Consider the following 26,646-nt stretch of genomic DNA (forward strand, 5'->3'; position numbering starts at 1 on the left):
CATGGGGCCTGAACTCTGGGCCTGGGCGCTGTCCCTCAGCTCTTCAGCTCAAGGCTAGTGCTCTACCACTTGAGCCACAGTGCCACTTCTGGCTTTTTTTCTTTTTGCTTATGTGGTGCTGGGGAATTGAACCCAGGGGCTCAGGCATGCAAGGCAAGCACTCTACCACTGAGCCACCTTCCCAGCCCCTCCCATAGAAATTTGACACTTACCCTGAAAGGATGACCTAGTCAATTAAGAGAGAAGCACAGAAGGAAGATAGGTAACATTATCCCACAGTGAGGACACAACTTATTGCAGAGCTTAAGACAAGCAAGACTTTTTAATTTGAAAGAAGTTTAGCAACATAGACACATAGAATGAGGAAATAGGATATGGTACCTGATATGGTTGGAGATATAAGAAGTGGTATGACGGTACAAAGGAATATGAGGGCTTTGTTCTAATGATGGCAGAATATTTTTGAAGAATACTATAAATCTGTGGTTGTTTCAGTGGGGTAGAGTGCACACAGGGAGGTCAGTTAGGGAATGGTTGAAGAAATAGATGATGGTTCTAATTTCCATTGGAGTGTGGCAAAGGAGGTACAGAGAAATAGATTCAAGAATTTGGGCAATGGAGGTTCTTGAAGGACTGAGGAATCAAGGATGAGCTGGCTTGAAGGAGAATGATGAGTTCAGTTTGAGGTAAGCTGATTTATATTGCTGTTGAATAGACTGTTTTGTATAGATGTCTGGAGGTCAGAAATATAGTCCGGTGTGTCACTTTGTAGGAACTAAGGCTTTGCCCGAGAAAGAAGTGAGATTGTCAGGAAGAAATTAAAGAGAAGAGATGCCTTAGGACAAAATTGGAAGGAATGCTACCATTTAAGGCAAAGAATTTTCATACCAGCTAGGATGGTAGGAGGAAAACCACAAGAATTGATTTACAAAATTTAACAGTAGTTTTCCAGGAGAATATTTAGTGTTTCAGAGAAGATGAGAAAGTTTAGGTCATGAGCATTCCTTTAATGAGGACACCTTTGATGAGTTTAGCAGGAATTCATCTTGAAAAACATAAATTATACTGTAGAAGCCTGACAGGGAACAGGGTAAGGTGTGTATGAAAATGTGGATTGTGCATGCTTTGTACCTACTTTAGCATGTTGGGTACTATGAGTACATACTAAGACAAGGAAATGTAAATGAAAAAATTTGCTTTCACTATTTCTATTAGGAATTTCTTGGTACTCAGCAACATTTATTACATGACCTGTATCAAAGAAATCATGAAATAGTTATCTTCTAGGCTTTCCTTTGTTTTGTTCAATCTTGGCTTTTTCTCTCATCATTTGATCTACACTTTCTGGTGTCTAGAAAAAGACTTTGCTCACACAGCTCTCTCCAGCTCAAAACACTTAATAACTTTACACAACCACCTATTTCTTAATTTGTCTTATGATTTGTTTCATGAAAATCTGTTTTCTTTCCCCAAGTATCCTATAAGCTGATTGCAAGTAGGGACATGCCAATAGTTTCTTTTATTTTTTCCCATCATGCCCAGTAAGACTGGTAAGTAGTAGTTCCAATTCAAGTCTAGTTTCTTGAGTTCCTAGTGCTGGTACTAGTAAATGTCATGATGGCTCCCCATTTTTGTGTGATACAGATGAGTAGGAGTTATCAACAATAATATTCTCATTTTCTTTTTCTTTAGATATGGTTTCTCAAAAGAAGTCTTACATAAATACAAGGTAAGATTCATACTTTTTGCATTATTTTTGTTGTTGATACATAGAAGTGAAAAAGAGCCAGTAATGATGTGCTATTCTGAATCTGTCAATAAAATAGAAACACAGCAAGAAGCCCTGGTCATGGTATAGAGACTTTAAAACATTTTTTAATTTTGACTTTTGTGTGTGCTCCAGCAAGGATATGAACATAGCCCATTGATTTGAAGGTTTCCACCTTGATTTTGTTTTACTCAGGTATGGTAAAACAGATACACAAAGAAATGATTGTTAGCCAGGTACTAGTGGCTCATGCCTGTAATCCTGGTTACTCAGGAGGCTGAGATATGAGGATCATGAGGCAATAGGAAGTCAGCCCAAGCAGAATTTTTTTTGTTGGTCATGGGGCTTGAACTCTCAGCCTAGACACTGTCCCTCAGCTCTTCAGCTCAAAGCTAGCACTCTACCACTTCAGCCACAATGCCACTTCCATTTTTCTGGTGGTTAATTGGAGATGAGTCTCACAGACTTTCCTGCCTGGGCTGGCTTTGAAACATGATCCTCAGATCTCAGCCTCCTGTAGTTAAGATTACAGGGGTGAGCCACTGGCATGAAGAACTCAATAAAGAGATCCTTGGAAGTGTAGCCTGAATTGATAGGTTTGCATATTCTATTCCTATCTTATTCCTATTAGCTATCTCTGGGAAGGACATTCTCATCTTCAGGATGGTCAAGGCCTCAAGAGGTCAAAGTGTTATAAATAAAGGATTAAAATGTAATTATTAAATGTTAGCTGGTTATTAACTGCTTGCTGACATCCTTTGAGTGATATGAAAACTGTTGTTTGTTTGGTTCATTTATTTTGACTATTCAAAATGAGATATGTCAGTAAATCAAAACTTACTCAAGCTCTTACTTAAAGGTACACGGAAGAAAAATTTTGGAAGTCTTGGAAGAAGTTTACAGTTGGCTCCCAGTGGGTACAATTATTGACAAACAAATTCTTGTCGTACATGGTGGGATATCAGAGTCCACAGACTTGAATTTACTCAACCGAATACAAAGAAGCAAAGTAAGTAGTATTTGCATGGATCTTTTTTAAAAAAATGGAGTATATGCTTTATGTTTTAGTGATTGTTGTAATTATGAAAATACTACTAAAATTTCCTAGAAAATCTTTGCATGATACAAAACTAAGTGGGTAATTTCTATAGGTGGAAAAAGTTTCTTAACAAATCATAACGAAAGTGGAAGAATGAAGAAATGTTGGCATTACATATTGTTTCTAAAAGTGAAAAATCCTGATCTTTAAAACAAAATCTCATTACCTTTATATTATACAAATCTAACATAAAATTTACTACTGTAACCATTTTTAAATCTTATTTTATTATAATATTTATTATATTATATAATATTATATAACATATATATAATATAATATATTATATAATATTATTATACCAGAGGGGTTACTGTTACATGACTAAGGCAATGAGTAGATTACTTGTTGATCAATTTTACTCCTTCCCTTGTTGATGTCCCTCCGCCACTACTGCAACCATTTTTAAGTGTATATGTAGTTTAGTTGCATTAAATGCATTCACCTTGTAAATATGCAGAACTTTTTAACTACTTAGGCTGAAATTGTACCCATTAAACAATAACTTCATTCTTCCTTACCTTCTAGCTGCAGCAATGGATATTCTATTCTATTTTCTGTCCCTATCAATTTGATTATACTAGGTGACTCATGTACATAGGATTATCTAACAATTTATATCAAAATTTTATGACTTCTCCCATATTTCAAATGGGTTGGGATAATTATTGAAACATTTTAATCCTAAATAATCATATTAAGTACAGCAGAAGCAGAACAGGAGCCTGTATAGAGCCTCTCAGGAATGTGTCTATGTGATACATGTAAAGCTTCCACGTATAGTGTAGGGATCCTTGGGTGGGCCTTACAGGGGAACCAGAGTTGTATTTCTCCCTTACCAGAGTCAAGTTGAAGCCTCTAGTCTAGGGACAAAGGGGAATGCCACATGAGGATGAGGAGCCGTGGAGCTAATGATGGTACATGGTCTTAGTGTAAAACCTGAACCATTACCACTCACAACTGTCAGTCATCTTCCTACAAAAATGAGCAGGTGGACTCTAGAGCTGGACCTGAATCTCAGAGAAACAGATAGGTGATACATTGTACTAGTAAACATATTGAACTGAAACCGTTTTGTACAACTACTTAATTTTTTAAAAAGTAAAGCATAAAAGAATATATCTAGCCTATATACCTGTGCCTTTGGGATCCCTTACAAACTCTATTGTAAAATAATCTTGACCTATAGCAAAGTGTCTCTAATTGAAAAATGCACAATACTTTACAGGCCTACTTTATATAGACCTTAGGGGTTCAATAAGATATAGGAAGTAGAAGAAATGGAAAAAGGGACCATGCTTTTCAGTCACCTGAATTACAACATGAACATGTCCCATCTGGTACTGAAGTGTCTGCATGCAACCCAATAAGCAGATGGTTTGATTAAAGCACATATTTGTTTTGTAGCTAAAATCTGTGCTGATGCCCCCACTGGGAGCAAGCAGAAACCGATTGACAAACTTGACTGATTCAGACGAAGAAGCTACTACCTCAGGGAGCACCATTTCCCCGCCTGATTTGTTACCAAGGCAAGAATGGGAACAGGTAGGTAATCAAAAGTCTTTTCCAGAGTAGTAAACAAAACACCAGCTTAGATGCTGTTGTTCTTTACAATATAACTTAAAACGACTTTACATTTATTGCCAGATCCTATTATCTCTTCACTAGCTCTACCATTTGAGTCACTCCAAATTTCTTTTTTTTTTTAACTTTTTTTTGGGGGTTACAATTGCATGGGCAGGATAATGCGTACATTTCTTACCAAGCATTGCAGCCTCCTCCTTTGTTTACCCTTCACATCCCTTCCCCAGCCTCCCCCCTCCCCCCCATCCCAATCCTTCTCCTTCCCCTCCTTCCCCCCCCACCGCACCGACGTTGTAAAGCTCGTTTTGGACATGACAACTTGTACCTCTCATTGTTGCATCAGATCCAGCTGTATCCTTAAACAACTGGTTTTTCCCCATCTCCTCCACCAGTTATACTGACATCAAATATAGTGAAAGCAGGGGTTATACTGTGGGGGAGGGACATACAAAGCAACAAAGAGATAATCTTATAAATGCGTTAGAAACACATGCATGAAAGAAAAAAACATTAAAATGCATATCTAAGGGTTCATTTTCCTGACATCACATTATCTGACCTTTTCCGCTTGACTCATAGATATACAAGATATTGCAAATAAGGGAAACCATGGGACCTATGTTTCTTTGGGCCTGGCTTACTTCACTTAATATAATTTTTTCCAAGTTTTTCCATTTCCTAACAAATGGGGCAATGTCATTCTTTCTGATGGAGACATAGAATTCCATTGTGTATATATACCACATTTTCTTGATCCATTCATCTACTGAGGGGCATCTACTCCAAATTTCTTTGTGTGTCTGTGGGTGGTCCTGGGGCTTGAACTCAGAGCCTTGGGAACTATTCCTAAGGTTTTTTTTTTTTTTTGCTCAAGGCTAGTGCTACTATTTGAGCCACAGCTCCACAGGGTTGATGTTTTGTTTTTGTTATTGTTGTTGGTCGTGGGGCTAAAATCTGTGCTGATGCCAGTAATCCAGTAGATTTTAGTATATTCACAACTATCCAGCTATCACTGTAATCTAACTTTATAACAGTTTTGTCACCCCAGAACAAACTCCATGCTTTTTTTTTCCTTTGGGAACTCATGGGGCATGAACGAAGGGCCTGGGTGCTATCCATGAGCTTTTATTGCTTAAGCCTAGCACTCTACCACTTTGAGCCACAGCTCTACTTCAATTTTCTGGTGGTTAATTGGAGATTAGTGTCTCATGGACTATCCTGCCTGGACTGACTTTGAACCTAGATCCTTAAATCTCTGCTGTATGAATAGCTAGGATTACAGGATTGATCTATCAGTGCCTGGCACAAACTCCATTCTTTTTAGCAGTCACTCAACTCCATCGAAACTTCCTTCACCATTTTTAGATAATCACTACCTAATTTATTCATTTATTTATTTAGGAATTTGTTTATTCTGTGCATGTTATTGAAATGGACATGTAAAGGACATGGACTCTTTTGTCTGGTAGCTTTCAGTTAGGAAGGTATTCTTTAAATTCCTGATTGTTGTATCATGTGTCAATATTTTTATTTCTTTTTCTTTGTGAATCATATTCCATTGAATGAACAGACCAAGTAGAGACATGGTCCAAGTGATAGAATATATCAAGTGGTAGAACATATCTCTATGAGCATATCAGGAATGCCTAATGTGAGCCAGGTGCTGCCTGTAATCATAGCTACTCAGGAGATTGCAATTCGAGGAGGATTGTGGTTTGAATTCAGCCTAGACAGAAAAGTCTGAGGAACAGAAAAGAAATACCAACCTTGGGTTTTGAAGGCATGGCTCAATTGTTAGAGTACCAGACAATAAGCAAAAGCGTCAGGTATTGAGTTTGAGTCTTGTGACCAAAAAAAAGAGAAAAAAGTAAAGGAAAGAAAAGTCTATACTACTATTACCTACAATTAATCAAAAGAGCCAGGCACTGGTGGCTTATGCCTATAATCCTAACTACTCAGGAGGCTGAGAACTGAGGATCGTGGTTCAAAGCCAGTCCAAGAAGAAAGTCTGTGAGACTCTTATCTCCAATGAACTACCAGAAAACTGGAAGTAGCATTGTGACTGAAGTGATAAAGCACTCACCTTGAGCTGAAGAGCTGAGGGACAGCACCCAGGCCCAGAGTTAAAAATTAACCAAAAGAGCCAGAAATGGAAGTGTGGATCACCAGCCTTGAGTGAAAAAGCTAAGGGGAAGTGCCCTGGCCCTAAATTCAAGCCCCAGTACTGTGTGAATGCACGTATATATGCAAACACACACACATACAGAGATCCCTAGTATGTGTTCGTTGAAGATAAAATAACTTTTTGTTCATCAGTTGTAAAAAGTTAGATTTTTTTCAGAGCTAAGAAAGAAAAATCAAGCACTGAATCTTTACAGGTATCAAGTGTTTCCACCTTGTATAGTATAGTATATGGTCATTGCTAAACTGGTTATTGGAGATGAGAAGAAAGATAAGTAGGGGGTAGTAAAGGGCATTATGATTATGCTTGAAAGAGTACATGGAAGAAAAGTGTCTGAAACAATTTTGAGGGAAGAATGGAGAATATTCTTTGGGAACCTTGGGTTAAATTTCTGGAAGATAAGTTGGAATCTGGCAAGACAGATTCATATTTGTAAGTAGTAACCTAATTTGGTTTTATTGTCCAAAGATTATTGACCTTCTGTGGAGTGACCCCAAAGGCAAGAATGGCTGTTATCCAAACACAAGTCGAGGAGGGGGCTGCTACTTTGGACCAGATGTTACTGCCAAATTTCTTAATAAATACCACTTGAAGATGATCATTAGATCTCATGAGTGCAAGCCTGATGGGTATGATATCTGCCATGATGGAAAGGTGAGCTGCCATCACTGGTGACACCCTCAACCCACCTGTAGTGCTTTCTGCACAGTTGGTTTTGTCTGACCTAGAAGCCCAGGAGCGGATACCTTCCTCAGTGATAAACAGAAACTAGAGACTGCAGGTTTCACCTAGATTACTTGGAGCTTCATTGTCACTATATCCCAAGCAAGATTTGACTCATTTCCTGATGCTCACTTGTCCCAGAAACAAATTCTATTACATGACACTACGTACATGTACAGAATAAGTTCATTCTATACTAACTGTAAACCAATTTCCCACTGCTTTTCCTCAGCAGTGAAGCCCCTCTTAGCACATTCCCTGTGCAGAACAAAAGACCCAAAACACAGTTCTTTCCACTGGCTGATGAGGCAGTTTCCCGCAGGTTGCTCTTCGTGGTCAGTTGAGAGACAGCCACTGAAGTGGAGTCTGATGTCCCCCTTCAGTGGTGGCAGTAAGGCTAGAAGTGGTGTCCTGGGCTACCTCTGTTTCCATAGTGAACAGCAGTAAATAAGAATGAATTCCAGATTGGATAGCACTTCTTTCCATAGCAATGCTTTCCTTAATTCTATTGACTTATTTGGGGCTAATACTAACATTGCAAGATGAATTTAAGATTTCTTTGTTAGGAGAAAGTGGAAAACATGGTGGCTTATCTGAATTGATATGCTCAGTAGCACAGAACTAGGCCAGAATACTGGTTGTCATTTCTACCATGTTCACGCGAGTTCCATCTGAAGATAGTGACTGGACCCTTAGTCCATACATTATTTCTGTGCTCTTGAAGCTCTAGTTTTGTGGGGCTCTGAACCTGCTCAATTGTTCATACAATGAGAATTTGGATGAGTAGTTAGGATCTGTGTATCCTGGAGACAGTGAGTGACAAGCTTTCTTTTTATTCCAGTGGAAGTCATGTTAAACTTGGATAATTTGCAGGCACTGTGAGCTTTGTTTGCTTTTAAAGAATTGAACTGTTTTTGCCTTTCTTGAATGACCTTTGAGAACTCATTTTATTGAGGCTTACCTTCTTTTTCTTTAATTAGGTAATTACAGTTTTCTCTGCCTCTAATTATTATGAAGACAGTAGCAACCGGGGAGCTTACATCAAACTGGTTTATGGCATGATGCTTCGATTTTTCCAATACCGAGTAGCTGGGGCATCATGTCTAATCCAGCTTTCCCAAAGGTGTGTATGTTCTAAGAATACCAGGGATTAAATATTAATGATCATGTGACAGCAGTGCCAGATGACTGAGTAGCCACACAAACAAGTCATCAACAAAGGCACAAACAAGTGGTGAATGTACCCATATTGGATAGCACAGGGGACAATTTTCAATTCATAAGAAGCCATTACTCATAAGTGTAGGGAAGTATAACACAAAAGCCTTCATCCTAACTCTGTCCCTTTACTTACAACCTTCTCTACCCTACCTCAACCCTCTCTACCTCATCTGGTCTTTTGCTTTCTTTATCCAGAAATATATATGACTAAAATTTTCAATATTTTCATTGTTTAACCTTTTTCCTGAAACACTATCTTTTTATTTATATATATTTCAAAACCATTATGCTTATTATTAAGTGAGAAAAATAAATATAAATAAAATGCTAATTACCTGTTACTCTTCTCAATCCCTTTTCTCATAAGTAATTAAAATGAATACAAAGGATATCCTCTCCTGTCCTTGTATTTTTGTCCTATAGGAGTAGCCAAAAGATTGTTAATTTGTTGTTCAAAATAGCTTGTGAGCCTTTCATACGTGGCAGGTACTATCTTAGTAGGTACAGGTTTGGGCATAGCAGTAGGCATAACAGACAAAACTCTCTTTATCTAATATGAAGAGACACATACGTGTATCTTTTCACAAAGATAGATTTAATTACATCCTGTGTGGTACCTGTGACTGATGTCTGTAATCCTTGCTGCTCAGAAGGCTGAGATCTGAATATCACATGTTTGAAGCCAGCCTAGATTGATAAATCCAAGAGACTTCTTAGCTCCAGTTAGCCAGGAAAAAAACCTGGGAGACATGGGTCGTATAGTAGAGTGCCAGCCTTCAGTAGAAAAGCCAAGTTGAGAGCATCAGGTTTTGAATCCAAGCCTCGGTAGCAGCACACAAAAAAAGTAGTTATACCCTGTATTTTGCAAATGACTTTTTCCTAAGTATTATATAATGCATATCACTTCATGTTAGGATACATAAACCTATTTAATTTTACTAGATGCATAGTATTCCATTGTACATATGTGTCATAGCAGTTGTGGAGAAGCTAAATATTCGACACATTTCTCCCAAGGTTTTCTTTTACAAACAATGCTATAAAATCTTTCCTACCTATAGAGAAACACATAGAGCTCAAAGTAAAAGAACCAAACAAATTAAATTTAAAAGTGGACCTATTTCTATGAAATATTCCAAAATGTAAAAAATCCCAGAAATCTGAAATATTGCTGTTGTCATGTTTTTTGGATGAAGGATACTAAATGTACTGTTTTAAAACTGAGATGTGTAGTGAACTTTAAAATTCCTTCAAAGATCCTTTCACTGGACTGTCCTGATTTCAGTATGAATTTAGAATCAACTTGTCAACTTGCAAAAAAATAATACCAAGTACAATTTTATTAGGGTATTTGTTATACCTGTAGATTAATTTGTGTGCATTTCCACCTCAATAATAGTAAGCCTTCTAATCTGTGGACATAGAATATTGTTTAACTCATTTAGATTACATATAATTTCCTTCAACAGTGTTTTGTACTTTTCATAAACAAATCTGAGACTAACTTTGTTAAATTTATTTCTTTTTAAAAATTTTCTTGATGTGGAGTTTTTATGGAGTCTAGTGGTATTAGTTTTTATTATCTTTAAATAGTTGTACAAAGGAGTTGCCATTCAAGAAAGCAGTTTGTGAATGTAATGAATCTTAATCAATGTCACCCTTTCATCATTCTCCCCCATTTCCCCCACCCCCACCTCTTCCCTCAGTTTTCTTAATTTTGTGGGATATATATTGAATTTTGTTATTGCATTCTCCCCCACTTCTTCTCCCCATTCATATACCCTCCAAATTTCTTTCTAAAAGTTCTTTTGGTGCTATAATAGAGCTACTTTCTGAATTTCTTTTTGGATTGTTCATTTCCAGTATCTAGAGACTTTAATGTATGAATCTCATATTATGCAATCTTAATGAACATACTGATTTGGTCTATTAGTTTATAGTGAATTCCTTGGGATTCTCTATCCAGTAGACCTTTGATATCCCTCGTACTATCTAGGAAACCACCATTAGGAAACATTGTGAATGCTCAGGGAGTATGGAGTTCAGTACTCTACTGTGGATGCTTGATTCACTTTTCCCAGATGCTGTGCAATTTCCACTAAAGACACACTGCCTTTCAAGAAATCTAAAAACTTCACTCTGTCACTTAACTTACTTGCATTGTAAGTCCATTTTGGACTGGGAGGATTACTATAACTTTTACATTGCTTTTTTAGCACCATTTGCTGTTGGGGTTGCTTATTGCATAATTGCAGAGCAGGGAAACACTCAACAGATCACATAATCATTTAAGTACAGCTGATGATAATGAGAGCTTTTCTACTTCAATTGAGGTAACAGGAAATGGTGGTGGTGGTGGTGGTCATGGGGTTTGAACTCAGGGTTTATCCCTAGTTCTTTTTGCTCAAGGCTAGTGCTCTAGCACTTTTGAGTACAGTTCCACTTCTGATTTTTAGGTGGTTAATTGGAGATGAGTCTCACAGACGTTCCTGCCCAGACTGCCTTTGAACCACAGTCCTCATATCTCAGCCTTTTGAATAGCTACAATTACAGGCATGAGCCACCAACATGGGGTTTATAAAATTTTTACATTAAAATGTTGGTGTAAAATGGGAGATTATAATCCCAGCACTTAGGAAGCAGAAGTCATAGGATTGTGAGTTCCAGATTAGCTTGGGATACTTAGGAAAACAATTCAGAAAATCTATGCAGATACATGCCCACTCTCTCTCTCTCTCTCTCTCTCTCTCTCTCTCTCACACACACACACACACACACACACACACGTGTACATGCACTGAAAAGTGATCTGATATGTATAAATTAAGGTGATTAATTTATAAAGTGGGGAATGGTAACAGAACATACCAGGGCAATTTATGTAACTTCCACCTAATTTTGTTCTACTTCCTACAGGATTCATACTTTGGAAAGAAGTACCATCCGGATATTAAAAGCAAAAATAATTTCACGAAGATCTGACCTCATATCTGCCTTCTATCTTCGAGACTACAGTAAATCAGGTGATAAAATTATAAAGTTCTTCCATTTCTTAGAATATTAGGTTACATACAGATTGGTTTTCATTTTCTTTGCTTCCTTGGAATTTCATTTTTTCATCTCTGTTAGAAAAAAGATTGTTGAGTGATGAACATGAAGCCCAGAGTTCAGGCTCCAGTATACACATACTCTCTCTCTTTTAATCTAATATTCATTCAATAGAGTCATATATCTCTTTTCAGTAAGCCTCTTTTAACTCAGAAAGTGAATAACATTCCTGAGTTAGACCTCAAGAAGAATATTAATAACTAGCTTGATTCTGGGGGATGCTGAATTATAACTAATTTATCAGATTTGGCTGCATCACCATTCCTATGAGAGATTATTTGAGCAAGGCATGGTGATACAAACCTGTAATCCTGGCAGTGGAGAGGGTCAGACAGTCGGTCTGACATAATGACACCTAGTATAAAATAAAAGAAGAAAAAAAAAGATTTTAACCATATGAGGAAGCATGGAGCAAAAAACAAGCACACAAAGCTGAATTATCCTGTGACAATTGCTAATATTATTATGGATTCATCCTGTGAGCAAACTCCAATATAGTAGAAAGATGGGATAGTTGCATTGGACTTCCACATTTTGTCTCTACTCTCAATGCCCCTGGCAAGGAAATCTATCTTTGATGGGAATATCTCTAATTTTAGGCACTGGTATATCCAAGAACTTAAGATCAACCATTATGTTCTCATAACCTACGAAGATTACAAACAATAACATAAGTAGAGTCATTAGAAAAAAAAACATGATGTTTGGCTCCCCTATGCCATAAGATGTTGGGATCATCAAACACAAAATATAAATTATCTAAAGAAATAAAAGGCTTGGTGCTGGTGGCTCATGCCTGTAATCCTAGCTATTCAAGAGACTGAGATCTGAGGATCACGGTTCGAAGCCAGCCCAGGCAGGAACATCTGTGAGACTCTTCTACTAACCACCAGAAAATCAGAAGTGGCTCTCTGGCTGAAGTGATAGAACTCTCGCCTTGAGCTGAAGATCTAAGAAACAGTGCCCAGGCCCAGAGTTCAAGCCCCATGACAGACAAAAATAAAAAAGATTAAGTATTATGAACAGTGAGAGCTAGGCATAGTGCCACATGCATGTAATCCCAACTACTTGGGAAGGAGAGGCAAGAGGATTGTGTGAAGACTGTCTTTAAAATAAAAACCAAAGGGCTTAGGGCATAGCCCAAGTGGTAGACTGCTTGCTTATCAATATTCACACAAAAAAAGAGAAAGCCTTGAAACAGTGAGTCTAGATTTCCAGAGCCCTCCTCAAACCAAAAAACAAAACCAAACCAAGGAAAAGCAACAGAATCAAAGAACTGAAAAGAGATATGACAACATGAGAAAGTTTAGCAAACATCTAATCAATGTGTTAGGGAGAGAATAGAACATAAGAATAAGAGTGCTTGAGAGTATCCAAGAACTGATGAAAATTTCGGAATAGTAAAGAGAAGTAATATTAAAATTAAGTCCACACATATGTGCACTTAGACTAAAGCTACAATGGCAAAAATGAATTCTTTTTTTTTAAATGAATTCTTAAAAGCAAGCAGATATACATATATTGCTAGAAAGACACAATAGTAGATTGATAGATTATTCAATTGCAAAAGAATCCAAGAGATAGTCGAATCTTATTATATATAGTTAATATATAAGAACACTATGAATCCACTAACAAAACCAGAATAACTCCATTAACAGCAAGCAGAATAAACTAAGCAATACATATTACTAGAAATAAAAATTGCACATATATGTGTATGCACGTATATATTTTATGTCTTCTGTTGATTTTAAATGTTCTATAATAAGCATAACTTTTTCCCCCTTAATCAGAAAAAAGAAACATAGCCCAAATAGCCCAAATGAGATTTCTTACACAGGACAGGAAAGGTAAAATCTGTGGAATAGGAAAGGCTGTCAGATCATGAAAAACAGCCTGTTCCCTGGTCTCAAAACCCAAAGCTCGGACTCTGGCTGTACCTGATAGCTTGCATGTTTCCTTTCAAATTCTATACAAATAATACGGGCTTTTGTGCTGTTGTCAGGAAAAATTTCAGTAGCCCAGTGGGCTTTTACTGTGGAAAACACTTTGGGGTTGAACTTGCCTTGGAGAGCTCTTAGTCCACATCTGGTGAATATAGACAGCGATGGAAATGTTGACTACATGTCTTGCTTTGAGGATGTCCAAATCGAAAATTCTCCGGAAAAAGTAAGTATCACTTGTTATAAGATAAAATCTGGCTGTAAGAAATGCACGCTTTGGACAAGCTCTAAGCAACATAAGGCTTTGAAAAGTTGAGAGTGGTCTCATGTAATGGATGGGAATGGCAGGCAAAGACAAGACCAAGGTGGGTGTCTCCATGGTGACTTATTTAGGAAATGTATGTATTCTCTAGGTCACAAACACATTCTAACCTTCATGGGGCAAATTGTCTTTATCGTGGTCTATAAAGTTCATGAGTTCTATGAGCTTTGATAATAGTTATTTCTTCCACATCAGGTGATACGTACAGTTCTTTCCTTTTGCTTAGTGTCAGTTGTTCCCTCTTTCCCACTCATTCCCTCCCTCCCATCGCTGCCATTGAGTTGCTTATTTTAACTTTTGTCCAGATGTGACATTTCCTTGTGCCACACACATTTGAAATACTTCACATATTTCCTAACCATGTAATAGTTGCCGAACCCAGTCTATGCATTAAAGAATTTCAAAATGTATGGTACTTTATTAAAATGTCAGCATCTCAGGGAGAGTAATTGGATTCCAGTCCCTATTGATGAGCATTTCATCAGCAATTAATTATAACACTGAGCTTGTTGGAGCTAGGACTTGTGAGCATTTGGGAACTGATGAGAAAAACAGAGAAGAGAAATAAAATGGTATGGTTGCAAACTAAAATATCCCCAGGAAGGAGGTGTTTAACTTCACTTCAGTGCCATTTTGCCATAGTGATTTAGATAATAGGGATTGGCTTGATAATGCTGAGACTCAAATCTCATGTAATAGCTACATGACTGTTGGTAAAGTTATTTGTCTCTCTTGTTTTCTTGTCTGTAGGATGGAACAAACAATCTGTTCCTATTCCTTAGGGTTGTAAAGGACCAAATGAAATAATCCACACAAGCTTTCTGTAAACATTGGCAGTTGTTATTTAGTGCTTCCTTACATTGTTCTCCTAAGGAGCACAAGAACAAGCTCCTTAGTGTGATCGAAGATTGATTGGGCCAAATAAAAGCTTGCTGCCTTGAATTTGATTTAAAACCCCATCATTGCAATTGGTGGGTTTGGTGTATAGCTCAGTTGGAGAATAGGGACACAAGATGATCTTGGGTTCTATTTCTACCATAATACACATAGAGAGAAAAGAGAGAGGAAAAGAAGGGGACCAGACAAATGGAAAGGAGAAGTTGGTGGGGATGTTTTGTGTTTTTTACAATTGCTATAATTGATCTCTGTCCTTAATTCTTAATGTTTTAACACTTAGAAAAATCTTTATTTTAGATGAAAACTCCTCTAATTGAAACTATGTACAGGTACCGATCTGATCTGAAACTAATATTCAATCTAATTCATTGCGATCACTCAGGTAAGTACACTTTCACTAGTTCTAGTAGTAAATAAAGCAAAGCCAGGCTGTTTCTCCAAAATCAGAATTCTATTTTTACCTATTTCATTCTTCATCCAAACTTGATGAAACTTGAAATGACAAATTTGTGTTTAACATTATTTGTGTTTTAGTTTGGCCACAAATTTAAGAACACAGAGTTCTACAATAAGTCTGTGTATCCAATGGTCTCACTGGGACAGATCCATTTATAAATCACCAGCAGGGATGAAAATGTAATTCTAGTTTAAAATCTTAGTTACTCGTAGTTATTCTTAGAATTGTGGTTCTATTTTAGACATTGGAAACTATGTATTTAGTTCTGATGCACATTTATTCTCAAACTTAAAAAGGCAGTCATCAGAGCTAGAAATGAAGCTTAGTGGTAGCGTGCTTGCCCAGAATGCATGAAGCCCTGGGTTCCCTCTCCAGTATTGTGTGTGAAACCATGCATACACATATAAATCAGAAATTCCTCTGCTGCAGAGATATTTGAACATCAAAAAGCATCAAACAGTGAGTGGTTGATCCATTAATTGTTGACTTTAAAAGGCAATTGACTATTGGTTGGAATTCTCTTATTGACTTCCAGCGTGCTTTTTCTCTTTGCTTTGATATTTCTCTGATCTGCCATCTTTCTATCATACTTGAATTTTATTTAGATTTTGTAATGTGTGTGTGTGCGCGCGCATGTGTGTGCACTCCGGTTCTAGGATTTGAACATGGGGCCTCGCTGATGTCCCTGAGCTACTTTTACTGAAGGCTAGCACTCTACCATTTGAGCCACAGACCCTCTTCCATTTTTTATTGCTGTTTTTGTAGTTTAGTGGAGATGAAATTCTCACAGGCTTTCCTGTCTGGGCTGGTTTTGAACTGAAGTCCTTAGATCTCAGCCTCCTGAGGAGCTAGAATTATAGGCATGAGTCACTGGCACCTGATTGAAAGGTTTTCATACCACATTTAATCCTATAGTTTTTATCCCTTCTCTTGTTTTTTTCACTGTTTTCTCTTGGTGGCTTTAGAATAATCTTAGGATTCTTAGTAGTTAAAAGTAATACATTGTTTCTTCCACTTACAAACTTTTTCTTCTCTTTCTTTCAGTATCTTGATTGTCTGGCATGTTAGAGAGCTTCTAATTCATACTATTTAGTGTGGCTTCCAAGGCCCTCCCTTAGGTGGTATTTAAATAAACACTCAATGCTTTCTCCTATATTCTTTTAGGCCTAATCTCCATGAAAATATTTTTGGCCATGTGGAAACTTTTCAGTTCTCACTACAGTGTTTGTATTGATGACTCTCAAATTGATGAGCTTGCCAACACAATGGATTTAAATGAATTTTTTAAGACATTCTATGTAGTGCATAAACATGACAAGTTGAATACATAAAACGCCCAAGTTTACTAACTTTAAATGAAGGTTCCTCTCAGGCTTGTTGGAATCAAAATTGCAGTCTTTTCGAGAATATTCAAAATCCATAGTTAATGAAAGCAAAAAGTAGACTCCAGTTCACACCACAAACAGAGGTACAATATGAATATTGGAAGTTCTACTACCATCATAACAAATCTTTGGGGGGGGGAATTGTAGAATCAGCCCTACTTTTTCTTGTCTGTTGGAGATACAAAGTCAGTACATCCTGATTGATCCCTGTGATGAATATGGTCTGACAACTTTGTTGATAAGATAGGATCTTGATTATCCACAGATCATGTATTCTGCTATTCTGATCACATATCAAACACAGAAATGTTTCTGCTGAAGAGCATAGATTTTTGTGAGTTCTGGTTCTACAACTTGAATTCAGTTCAAAGTCTGCCTGAGCTGGCTTTGAACTGCAGTCCTCAGATCTTAGCCTCCTGAGTAACTAGGATTACAGGCATGAGCCACCAGTGCCTAGCTCAGGTTTCTTTCTTTTTTGTGTGCCATTCTTGGGACTTGAACTTGGGCCTGGGTGCTGTCCCTGACCTTTTTGTGCTCATGAACTATCCTGCCATGATCCTAGGATTTCAGCCTCCTGAGCAGTCAGGTTTCATTTTTTTTGAAAGTTCTAAATACCACGATCTCGACACAGACCAGATCCTATAAGCATGCCTATTACCCACACTAGAAATAGTGAGTAAACTATAATGTCCTTCTTAAATCATAACAGCAACTTTAAAAACATTTTGGGGTAGAAGATATAATTAAGATGATTATTATGCATATATTAAAAGAAGGCAGAACAGACTTTAAGGAAGGTATGTAATTGGGGATAAAAAAGATGATTAATAAATGCTAGAAGGAATAATTTGCCACAAAAATAAAATAATTAAGAGATATATCTATTAATATAATAAGATAAATGGTCTAAAATTGGTAATACAAAAACAACACTACCAAAAATTAAAATTGTTATACCTTTGTTAGTAATTGATCATATAAATTAAAATTAAAATTAGTGTATGCAAGATTGTACAGAGCAATTAGTATACCTGATGCTATGAGTCGGTAATATGTAGAAATAAGAATACTGTGTGTTTATACACATTGATAAAATTTTGCATTTAAAATTTTACATTTTTGGGCCAGTTCCAGGTACTGTCCCTGAGCTTTTGGGCTCAAGTCTAGCATTATCCCCCTTTGAACCACAACTCTACTTCTGGCTTTTTGGAAGTAAATTGGAGATGAGTCTCATGGACTTTTCTGCCTGGGCTGACTTTGAATAACAATCCAATAGGTGTGAGCCACTGATACCTGACTACATATTATTATTATTATTACTCTTATTATTTGTCGGTCGTGGGTCTTGAACTCTGGGCATTGGCGCCCATCCTTGAGCACTTCTGCTTAAGGCAAGTGCTCTGCCACGTGAGCCACAGCACCACTTCCAGTTTTCTGGTGGTTCATTGGAGATAAAGAGTCTCACAGACATTTCTGCCCAGGTTGGCTTTGAACCAAGATCCTCAGATCTCAGCCTCCTGAGTAGCTAGGATTACAGGCATGAGCCACTGGCGCCCAGCCACATATTTTTAAATGCACAAGAAATACCAAATAACAAAAGCTTTTATATTCTCCCCTCATAATGCAAATTAAAAATATTAGAAGGTAATTCCTAATAAATGAATGAAAAGGGAATATAACTGTAGCTCTACCAGAAAATGTAAAAAACGGAAAAAAGTACTTCACGATAATCTTGTGAATAAAATTTATGCCAGCTTTGATTTATTTTTGTGCTGGTACTGGGGCTTGAACTCAAGGCCTGAATGCTGTCCCTGAATGTTTGTGTTCAAGGCTCAGTTTGAGCCACAGAATCATTTCCAGATTTTTGGTGGTTAATTGGAGATAAGAGTCTTATGGACTTGTCTGCCCAGCCTGGCCTTGAACCTTGATTTTTAGAGCTCAGCCTCTTGCATAGCTAGGATTTTATAGGTGTAAGCCACTGACACGCGGTTTATGCCAGCTTTTTAATGACAAAATTAAAATTGTATATGTATTAGGGGTATCATAGGATGCCAATCATTTTTAAACTAGGTCACTGGACAGTTTTCTTTGGAAAAACATAATTTATTAAAGCAAAGTCAAAAACAAAAGAATATGAAGAAATAGTACAACCATTGAAGAATAACAGATGGCTTTTTTGTTGGTTAGGGGGCTTGATCTCAGGGCCTGGGCCTTGTCTGTAAGCCTCTTTGTGCTCAAGGTAGCACTCTACCACTTGAGCCACAGTGCTATTTCAGTTTTTCAGTGGTTAACTGGAGATAAGATTCTCACAAGGGCTTTTCTGCCCAGGTTGGCTTTGATGTGTGATCCTCAGATCTCAGCCTCCTGACTAGTTAGGATTATAGGCACGAGCCACCAGCGCCTGGCAAGATGGCTTTTTATGATGAGTCATTATGGCCAGGACTGTCTTAGAATTTACTTCTTACAAGTTTCTGATTAGGGTGGGCCACAAGGGAAATTTTGGAGAGATTTGAAAATGCAAAGGGAATCAGTAGTCTTTTTGTAACTCACACCTACTGATCTACTGACTGACCTTGTTGGCATGAGACGAGAAATAGCCTGCAATTGCTCTACCCTTGTAGCTTCTTTGATTTCTAGGCTATGTATATGTGCATAATGCCATGATATATGACATCCCCATCATGAAGGTCAGAGGCAAAAGAATGGCTATAAGCTTCAGTATCTTACTATGGGTGCCAGTGCATGCATGTGGGTTTCAGCTGGCTTGCGATCTACCTGACTGCTATGCAAACAGCAGATATAGAGACCACAACCTTACAGTGACTGCTTAACTGTCTTCCATGCTTACAGAAGTCACTTCTACTAGATATGCAGAATCTGTGTCAGTGAATATGTGAGCATGTGCACTCACATAGAATCATGTTTATATGTCACTTCATGATGGATATATTCTGAGAAATTCATGATTAGATGATTTCATGATCGTGTGAACCTCACAGTGTTCTTACAAAAACTAAGAGCTATAATACCACTAATCTTATGGGATCCATATCATATGTGCAGTCTGTTTTTTTTAAATTTTATTTTTGCCAGGCCTAGGGATTGAACTCAGCACCTGGGCACCATCCCCAAGCTTCTTTTTGCTCAAGGCTAGCACTCTACTTGAGCCACAGTGCCACTTCTGGCTTTTTCTGTATGTGGTCCTGAGGAATCAAACCCAGGTCTTCATGCATGCTAGGCAAGCACTCTACCACTGAGCCACCTTCCCAGCCCCATATGTGCAGTCTATCATTGACCGAATGTAATCATGTGCCACATGACTATTGCCTACTGGTCTTCTGTGGTTGGACCATCACAAATGCAGAATTTAGTACTGGGAATGGTTTCAGAACAACAGACCTTAAGGATGAGTGTTCTGTATTTGTCCTGGGTTTTCTGGAATTAGTTCCCAAGTATGATTAGATTTAAAAGCATTTTCCACAAGTGAAGAGCATGCTCGTAGTCCTTGGCAGGAAGGAGCAAAATGTTTACTCAAATGATCACCTTTAATCAAGAACCCACAAAAGGCAAGACACTGAGAGACTGAATATTTGGTACCTTAAGAGTATTTTAGTTAAAATACATTTGGTTGGGTTGGTTGATTGCTACTGAAGCAAGTGATCAGTACAAGGCTTTAAATTCCCAGCTGAAAGTTTCTATGATTACCCTGAGAGAAACCCTGACACCTATAGCCAGAGGGCTGAGGTTTCTGAAAGGCAAACCCCAAGTCTCAGCCTGTGAATGGTTGAATGACAACACAAATTGAATTCCCAACCCCACAGGGTCTCTGCTGTGATTTCACTGTCCTCTCCAATTGTGTTGAAATGTGATTGCCATTGTAAGAGTTAAGAAGTGGGACCTTTAAGAGGCTATTGAAAGTTGGAGGCTTTGCCTTTATGAGTGCTGTTATGTTCTGTTTAAAAGGGTGAATTTTGCCTGACTTTGTTCTCTGCTTCACCTGTGCTTGCTTGTTCTTCTGCCAGGGTTAGTGTAACACAAAAGTACTCACCAGATGTTGGTACCATTTTTGGACTTAACCATTGATGAAATTGTGAGCCAAATATATTTCTATTGTGTATTAATTATTCAATCTGGTTTTCTGTTAATACCAGCTCAACGAAGATGAAGTCTCTCGTTTAAGGGAAAGAATGGAATGAGGACCCCTGGGCAGATTATGATTCACATCTTTTCCCTAAACTCTTGAGTTACATCATTCCAAGAAGCAACCCTTCTCCTCTGCCTGAAGAAATTTTCTTTCCCTTTTGTCAAAAGACCTTAATTAACTTAGTACTTATTTCCATCATGTCTCTCTATTTAGTTTTTATCAGTAACGTAAAGTTTACAAAGACTAAATAAATGTGGAGAGAGAATAAATGGTGTTCAAGTACTCTAAAAATCTTTTCATAGAATATGAGTGTAATGGTACATTGAAGATGATCATAGCTACTCAAGAATATAATGGTGACATTCATTTGTGTTCTAGCATGTATTTATAGTATCCCATTGTATGAATATACATTTCTTTATCAGCTCATAAGCTTTAATTTTTTGGGGGGGTCCAGTCGTGGGCCTGAACTCTGGGCCTGGGCGCTGTCCCTCAGCTCTTCAGCTCAAGGCTAGCACTCTACCACTTGAGCCACAGTGCCACTTCCGGCTTTTTTCTTATGTGGTGCTGAGAAATCGAACCTAGGGCCTCGAGCATGCAAGGCAAGTGCTCTACCACTGAGCCACCTTCCCAGCCATGAGCTTTAATTTTTGTTTCTAGCTGTTTTGCTGTTATGAGTAACACTGCTCAGAACACTCATATGCATATATGTTTGTCTAGGAATATGTTGCAATTTCTCATTTCACTCTCTTGCTTCAGTTTCTTTTTATTTGGTTTATTCTACACTTACTAATTTTAATTATTCTTCCATTCATTGTTTCTTCATTGTTCTCATATTGTCATTTGGGTACAATGTCAATGCCTGCATGTGGAAAGAGAAGTTGCCTTCTTTCCTGTATTATGTAACCCTGGCCAAATTTTGGTATCCCTGGTAAAAAATGTGTGAGAAAACCTAAATATAATTAATATTTTATTCAGGACAGTAAGACATTTTTCAACATCACCTGTTGATACTGGGCCTTAAACTCATGTCCTTGAATTCTTACTTAGCTTTTTGACTCAAGGCAGAGGCTGACACTTGGCCACTTGAACCACACCTTAGTGGCAGCTTTTTGATGATTAGTGATAAGATTCTCATGGACTTTCTTGATCAGGCTGGCTTTGAACCACTATCCTTGTATCTCAGCCACCTGCATAGCTAGTGTTACAGGTGTGAGCACTAGAGCCCAGCCTATATATTCATTAAAGAACATGGCCATCTATTTTTTTCTTCACCTGTCCTCCCCACCTTTTTCATGGCCTTTCTTTTCTCTTGCATGTAAGGAAGCCATATTTACCTGCTGTGTAGCCTTGGGTCTTTTCACTTGTCTGCACATAAACCTATACAGACATATATGCATACATTTACACAAAGTGCTTTTATTGTGTACTGTATAAAATGAATTTGTGTAATTTTGTGCATTTTACTTTTCTCAACCAAACAATAGCTACCTGAAGGCCCAGTAAGCTGTATTGGCTCTGTTTTTTTTTGTTTTTTTGTCGGTCATGGGACTTGAACTCTGGGCTTGGGCGCTGTCCCTGTGCTCTTCAGCTCAAGGCAAGCGCTCTACCACTTGAGCCACAGAGCCACTTCTGGCTTTCTAGTGGTTTATTAGAGATAAGAGTCTCATGGTCTTTCCTCCCCCGGCTTTGAACGGAGATCCTCAGATCTCAGCCTCCTGAGTAGCTAAGATTACAGGTGTCAGCCACCAGCACCCGGCTTGGCTCTAGTTTTTATAGAAATTGTATGGTGGCTTGATTATATCCCCCCTACCCCAAATTCATGTGTTAGAATCCGAATTCCCAAATTCATAGGTCTATAATACTTGGGGGAGGGGCCTTCAGGTTTAGATTGTGACTAGATGAGATTATGAGAGTACTTTTTTCCATGATGGCATTGGTTGTCACTATAGGAGAGAAAGAGGATCATTATCCCTCCTATTCCACAAGGGAGGAAACTGAGACAGAGGTTAGGCAGGGCTTTGGGTCTGGGTCAGTCACTGAGGGCTGGGGTAGGGGATGGGTCAGTAGCTTATGCTAGATGGTACCTGTCCTAGGAACTCAGCCAAATGCTACACAAGGATCATGAGACTTTATGTAAACCCCGAGTTTCAACCTTCTTCTCTTTGCCAAATTTTACTTTCCTAAAAGCAGTGGCAATATTCACAATGGCCAGATTTTGTTTCCTTTGATTTGTTCTGGTCCCTGACAGCCCAGAAGCATCCGCTAAGGAGAGATAGGTGTCCCTGGTTCTGGTGACATGATTAACCTGGTGCCCGCGTAGCCTCCAGCCCCTCTCTCCTCCTTCCTGGTTGCCCAGTTGGACCCTCAGCTATGTGCAGCCTCGAGGCTTTGTTCCTGAGAGAGTAAATGGGAGGGGGCTTAAATCTGAGCCCAGATATAAAAGCTCCAAATACAGCAAATATAAATGGAAACCCTGAGACTCTGTGATTCACTTCACCAGCATGACTCATGTTCTGCTAAGGTTTGCGTGAACAACATGTTCACAGTCTGGTTTAATTATAGCCCAGATCTGCGGCTGCCTGGGTGAGTCTCCAAAGTGCACCGGCCCTCGCCCCCCGTGTGGCACCACATGAACTGACTCCCAGCAAGAGAGGACACTGGGAATGCTTTCCTGCAGGCGCCTCTTGTCATCTCACACAGTGGGCCACTTTTGCTGCGGCCTCAGCCAGAGACTAGACCCCTCAAAATGAGTGAGAAAAGCTCGTGCTTGCTGGGCACATTTGCTTCTTGGGGTTCCCCTTTGTGCGGAGTTGAGATTCACAAGCACCTCATGTGGGTGTTTGGAGCAGCCAAGTGAGTAAAAGAAATGAGTGTAGTCACAGCTCCCTCAAGCGAGGATGGAGGGAACCCCAAGGCTGTCTGCTGGGCACGGGGTGGGGGAGGGAGGGCTTGCAGGTGGACCTGGTGACACTGAATAGAAACTTTGTGCTTTCAGTAGGAACACCTGTGTTGCTGCATGGATGGGGGATCTTTACGGTAGCCATGGTTACTCATGATGGGACCAAAAAAAAAAAAATAGCCCCTCCCTCTTGCAAAGCATGAAAGTACCAGTGTGTATTTTTGTTAACTCTGACAACTGTACATGGAGTTGTGATTACTGCCCATTTGCAAGCATGGATGCAGAATCCTAGCCTGAATTCAGTCGTTTATTCCCATATTCCAAGAGACCCTTACCTTCACTTTTTTTTTAACCTTCACTATTTTCCTACATATCTAGTATCTGAACCTTGTGTAAACCAAGAAACCAAAATTTGCCCCCTCAGGAGTGTTTATAAGGGAAATGCCATGTTCTTTGTCCACATCTAGGGAAACATGGAGTTAGTAAACAAGCTTTCATCTTGCCCAGCCACCAAGGTGTCAATGTATGAAATTCAAAATTCTCCAGCGCTTCAGTTTCCCCATTGTCAAAGCTTGGTCTGGTGATACCCCACCAAGCAGATGTGCCCCCTCTCTGTAACATAGCCATATTTTTTTCCCTTTGGATATTCTTCAGAGAGGCTCACAAATGCTCAATAACTGTGTGCATATGGCCATATAAAATGATGCTTATTGAACTCCAAGAAATGGAAACAAAGTTTTTCTTTTTATTGTACTGCTTATGGTTCTTTTTCTTCTCCCCCACCCCCAGCACTTTTGTCACAGTTTTTTATTTCTGTGCCCAATTGCCAAATTTGGGAAGGGGAAGCACAGAAACCGAGGGACAAAGGGTGAACTAATTCAACAGTGAAACTCACTCTCCACACTATGTAGCAAATGAACTATACGGTGTGGGGGCGGGGGGAAGGAGGGAAAAACTGAGAGAAAATGAGGGAGGGGGATGACACTTCAAAAAGAAATGTACTCATTACCTGAGTTATGTAACTAACCCGTTACATCACCATTACAATAAGAAGAAAGGTGTCACATTAAACTTGGCCTAGCGCATTTAGAGTGTAGACAAAGCTGCCTTTGAGCTATGCACAGAATGTGAGACCACTGGAGGACCTCAGCAGCAAAGCCACTAATTCATGCTTCCTGAGGCCCCCGCCTAAAAGCACAGGCTGATGCTTGTGTTCATCAAGAGGAATTTCGACATTCAGCCTGTTTGTGCAGAGAACACATCTGCAAAGGTAGGAGATGGAGCCTAGGGATGGGTGCTAGCCACTGCGTCCCTGGCAAGCTACCTTTACTGCAGTGTAAGTGGTTATGTCATTAAGGGATGTGTGCGGGTGGCATAGGTCTATGGCTGCATACTTGCATGTGTTTGTGTGTGTATGTCCATATGGTTTGCTGGCTGGCCTGAGAAGGTAACTGGAGCACATGTGGTGGTGGTTGAGGGGTTGGGAATGCAGGAGGGATGAGCCCCTTTCTTGCTTTCCTGTCATCAGCTGCCACCATTCCCAGCTACCAGGTTCTTCCACTAAATAGCACAGTAAAACAAGCATCCAGGATGCTGTGGGCTTCTCAGGCCAGCTAGAAGGAGTTAAGTCACCTCATGAACTTGTTCCCTTCCTCACATACCCCCTTACACAGTCCCTCCACGTGTGTTATAAAATAAACCCCTTTTGGTCCACCATTACTAAGGCCCGATTTCCCTGCTTCCTTTAAAAACTGAGCTGAGCACTGGTGGCTCACACCTGTAATCCTGGCTACTCAGGAGGCTGAGATCTGAGAATGTCAATTCAAAGCCAGCCTGGGCAGGAAAGTCCATGACACATGGCCAATTAACCACCAGAAAACTGCAAGTGGCTCTGTGTACCTAAATGGTAGAGCGCTCGCTTTGAGTGAAAAAGCTCAGGGACAGCACCCAGGCCCTGAGTTCAAGTCCTACAACTGACCACAAAATACAAATAAAACTAAAAACCTCTCTGCGAAGATTGGCAATGGCAATTGTTTTTCTCTCTTCAAATATCTCCCAGTGACTTGGCAAAAGCTAAAATGATGTTCCCAGGGCTGAGCACTCTTTATTCCTAGGCATTGCCTGGCCTAGGCCACCAGTTCTTGGGTGTCTGCTCAACCAAGTCTTGCCTCATCCTGGGTCCTCTCTGGTCATTCCATTCACGACACTGACACTGACATTTCCTGAGGCTTACCTGCCCATTTCTCTACAAGAATATTATTCCAGGTTGACTCAATACATTATGTATCTTACTACTTAGTCCTTCCTTGCCCAAGGCATGGGGCAGAGGAGCCAAGGTTTGTGCTGAGCCACAGGGGACACAGAATGGCTTTGCTCTTACCTAGCTGTCCTATCCCACACAGCACATACTTTCACAGATTACACTTTTTTATGTCAGTCGTGGGGCTTGAACTCTGGGCCTGGGTGCTATCCTCGAGCTCTTCAGCTCAAAGCTAGTGCTCTTATCATTTGAGCCACAGTACCACTTCTGGCTTTTTTCTCCTTATGTGGTGCTGAGGAATCGAACTCAGGGCCTCATGCATGCAAGGCAATCACTCTACCACTGAGCCACCTTCCCAGCCCCCGTATTACACACTTGAGAAGCTCTTACTCCATAGTTCCCAACTGTCTGCAGGTGAATGAGGTGGGCTGGCCCATCACCCCAGGGAGGGTTTCAAGAGATGAACCCCAGGAAACCCTTGCATCTTCTTGGCAAGAACCAGGTTGTTGGAAGCTTGCTTCTCTGTTAATGCTTCTTTTGCTCAGAGGGCCTTCTCCCGCCCAACACCCTGCAGTGCTGCGTCCTGTGTGCTGCCAAGCCTGCATTGGGCCCATGTGCCAAGTAAACCCTTATTCCCTCTGGGCTCTG

The 26,646-nt window shown here is 39.3% G+C and overlaps 1 protein-coding gene across 1 annotated transcript in view; it reads left to right on the forward strand.

Moving 5' to 3' along the window:
• Positions 1–16,638, forward strand: part of LOC105993251 (serine/threonine-protein phosphatase with EF-hands 1-like) — a 31,817-nt gene extending 15,179 nt beyond the window's left edge. The window contains exons 7-16 of the mRNA XM_013026455.1: positions 730–806; positions 1,693–1,729; positions 2,628–2,777; positions 4,275–4,349; positions 7,102–7,287; positions 8,337–8,479; positions 11,494–11,600; positions 13,694–13,857; positions 15,148–15,232; positions 16,472–16,638. Coding sequence (XP_012881909.1) covers positions 730–806; positions 1,693–1,729; positions 2,628–2,777; positions 4,275–4,349; positions 7,102–7,287; positions 8,337–8,479; positions 11,494–11,600; positions 13,694–13,857; positions 15,148–15,232; positions 16,472–16,638 — 1,191 coding nt within the window. The remainder of the gene's footprint in view (positions 1–729; positions 807–1,692; positions 1,730–2,627; positions 2,778–4,274; positions 4,350–7,101; positions 7,288–8,336; positions 8,480–11,493; positions 11,601–13,693; positions 13,858–15,147; positions 15,233–16,471) is intronic.
• The last annotated feature ends 10,008 nt before the right edge of the window (positions 16,639–26,646 follow it).

Source organism: Dipodomys ordii, unplaced genomic scaffold (genome assembly GCF_000151885.1).
Source record: "Dipodomys ordii isolate 6190 unplaced genomic scaffold, Dord_2.0 Scaffold94, whole genome shotgun sequence".
Classification (NCBI taxonomy): Eukaryota; Metazoa; Chordata; class Mammalia; order Rodentia; family Heteromyidae; genus Dipodomys; species Dipodomys ordii.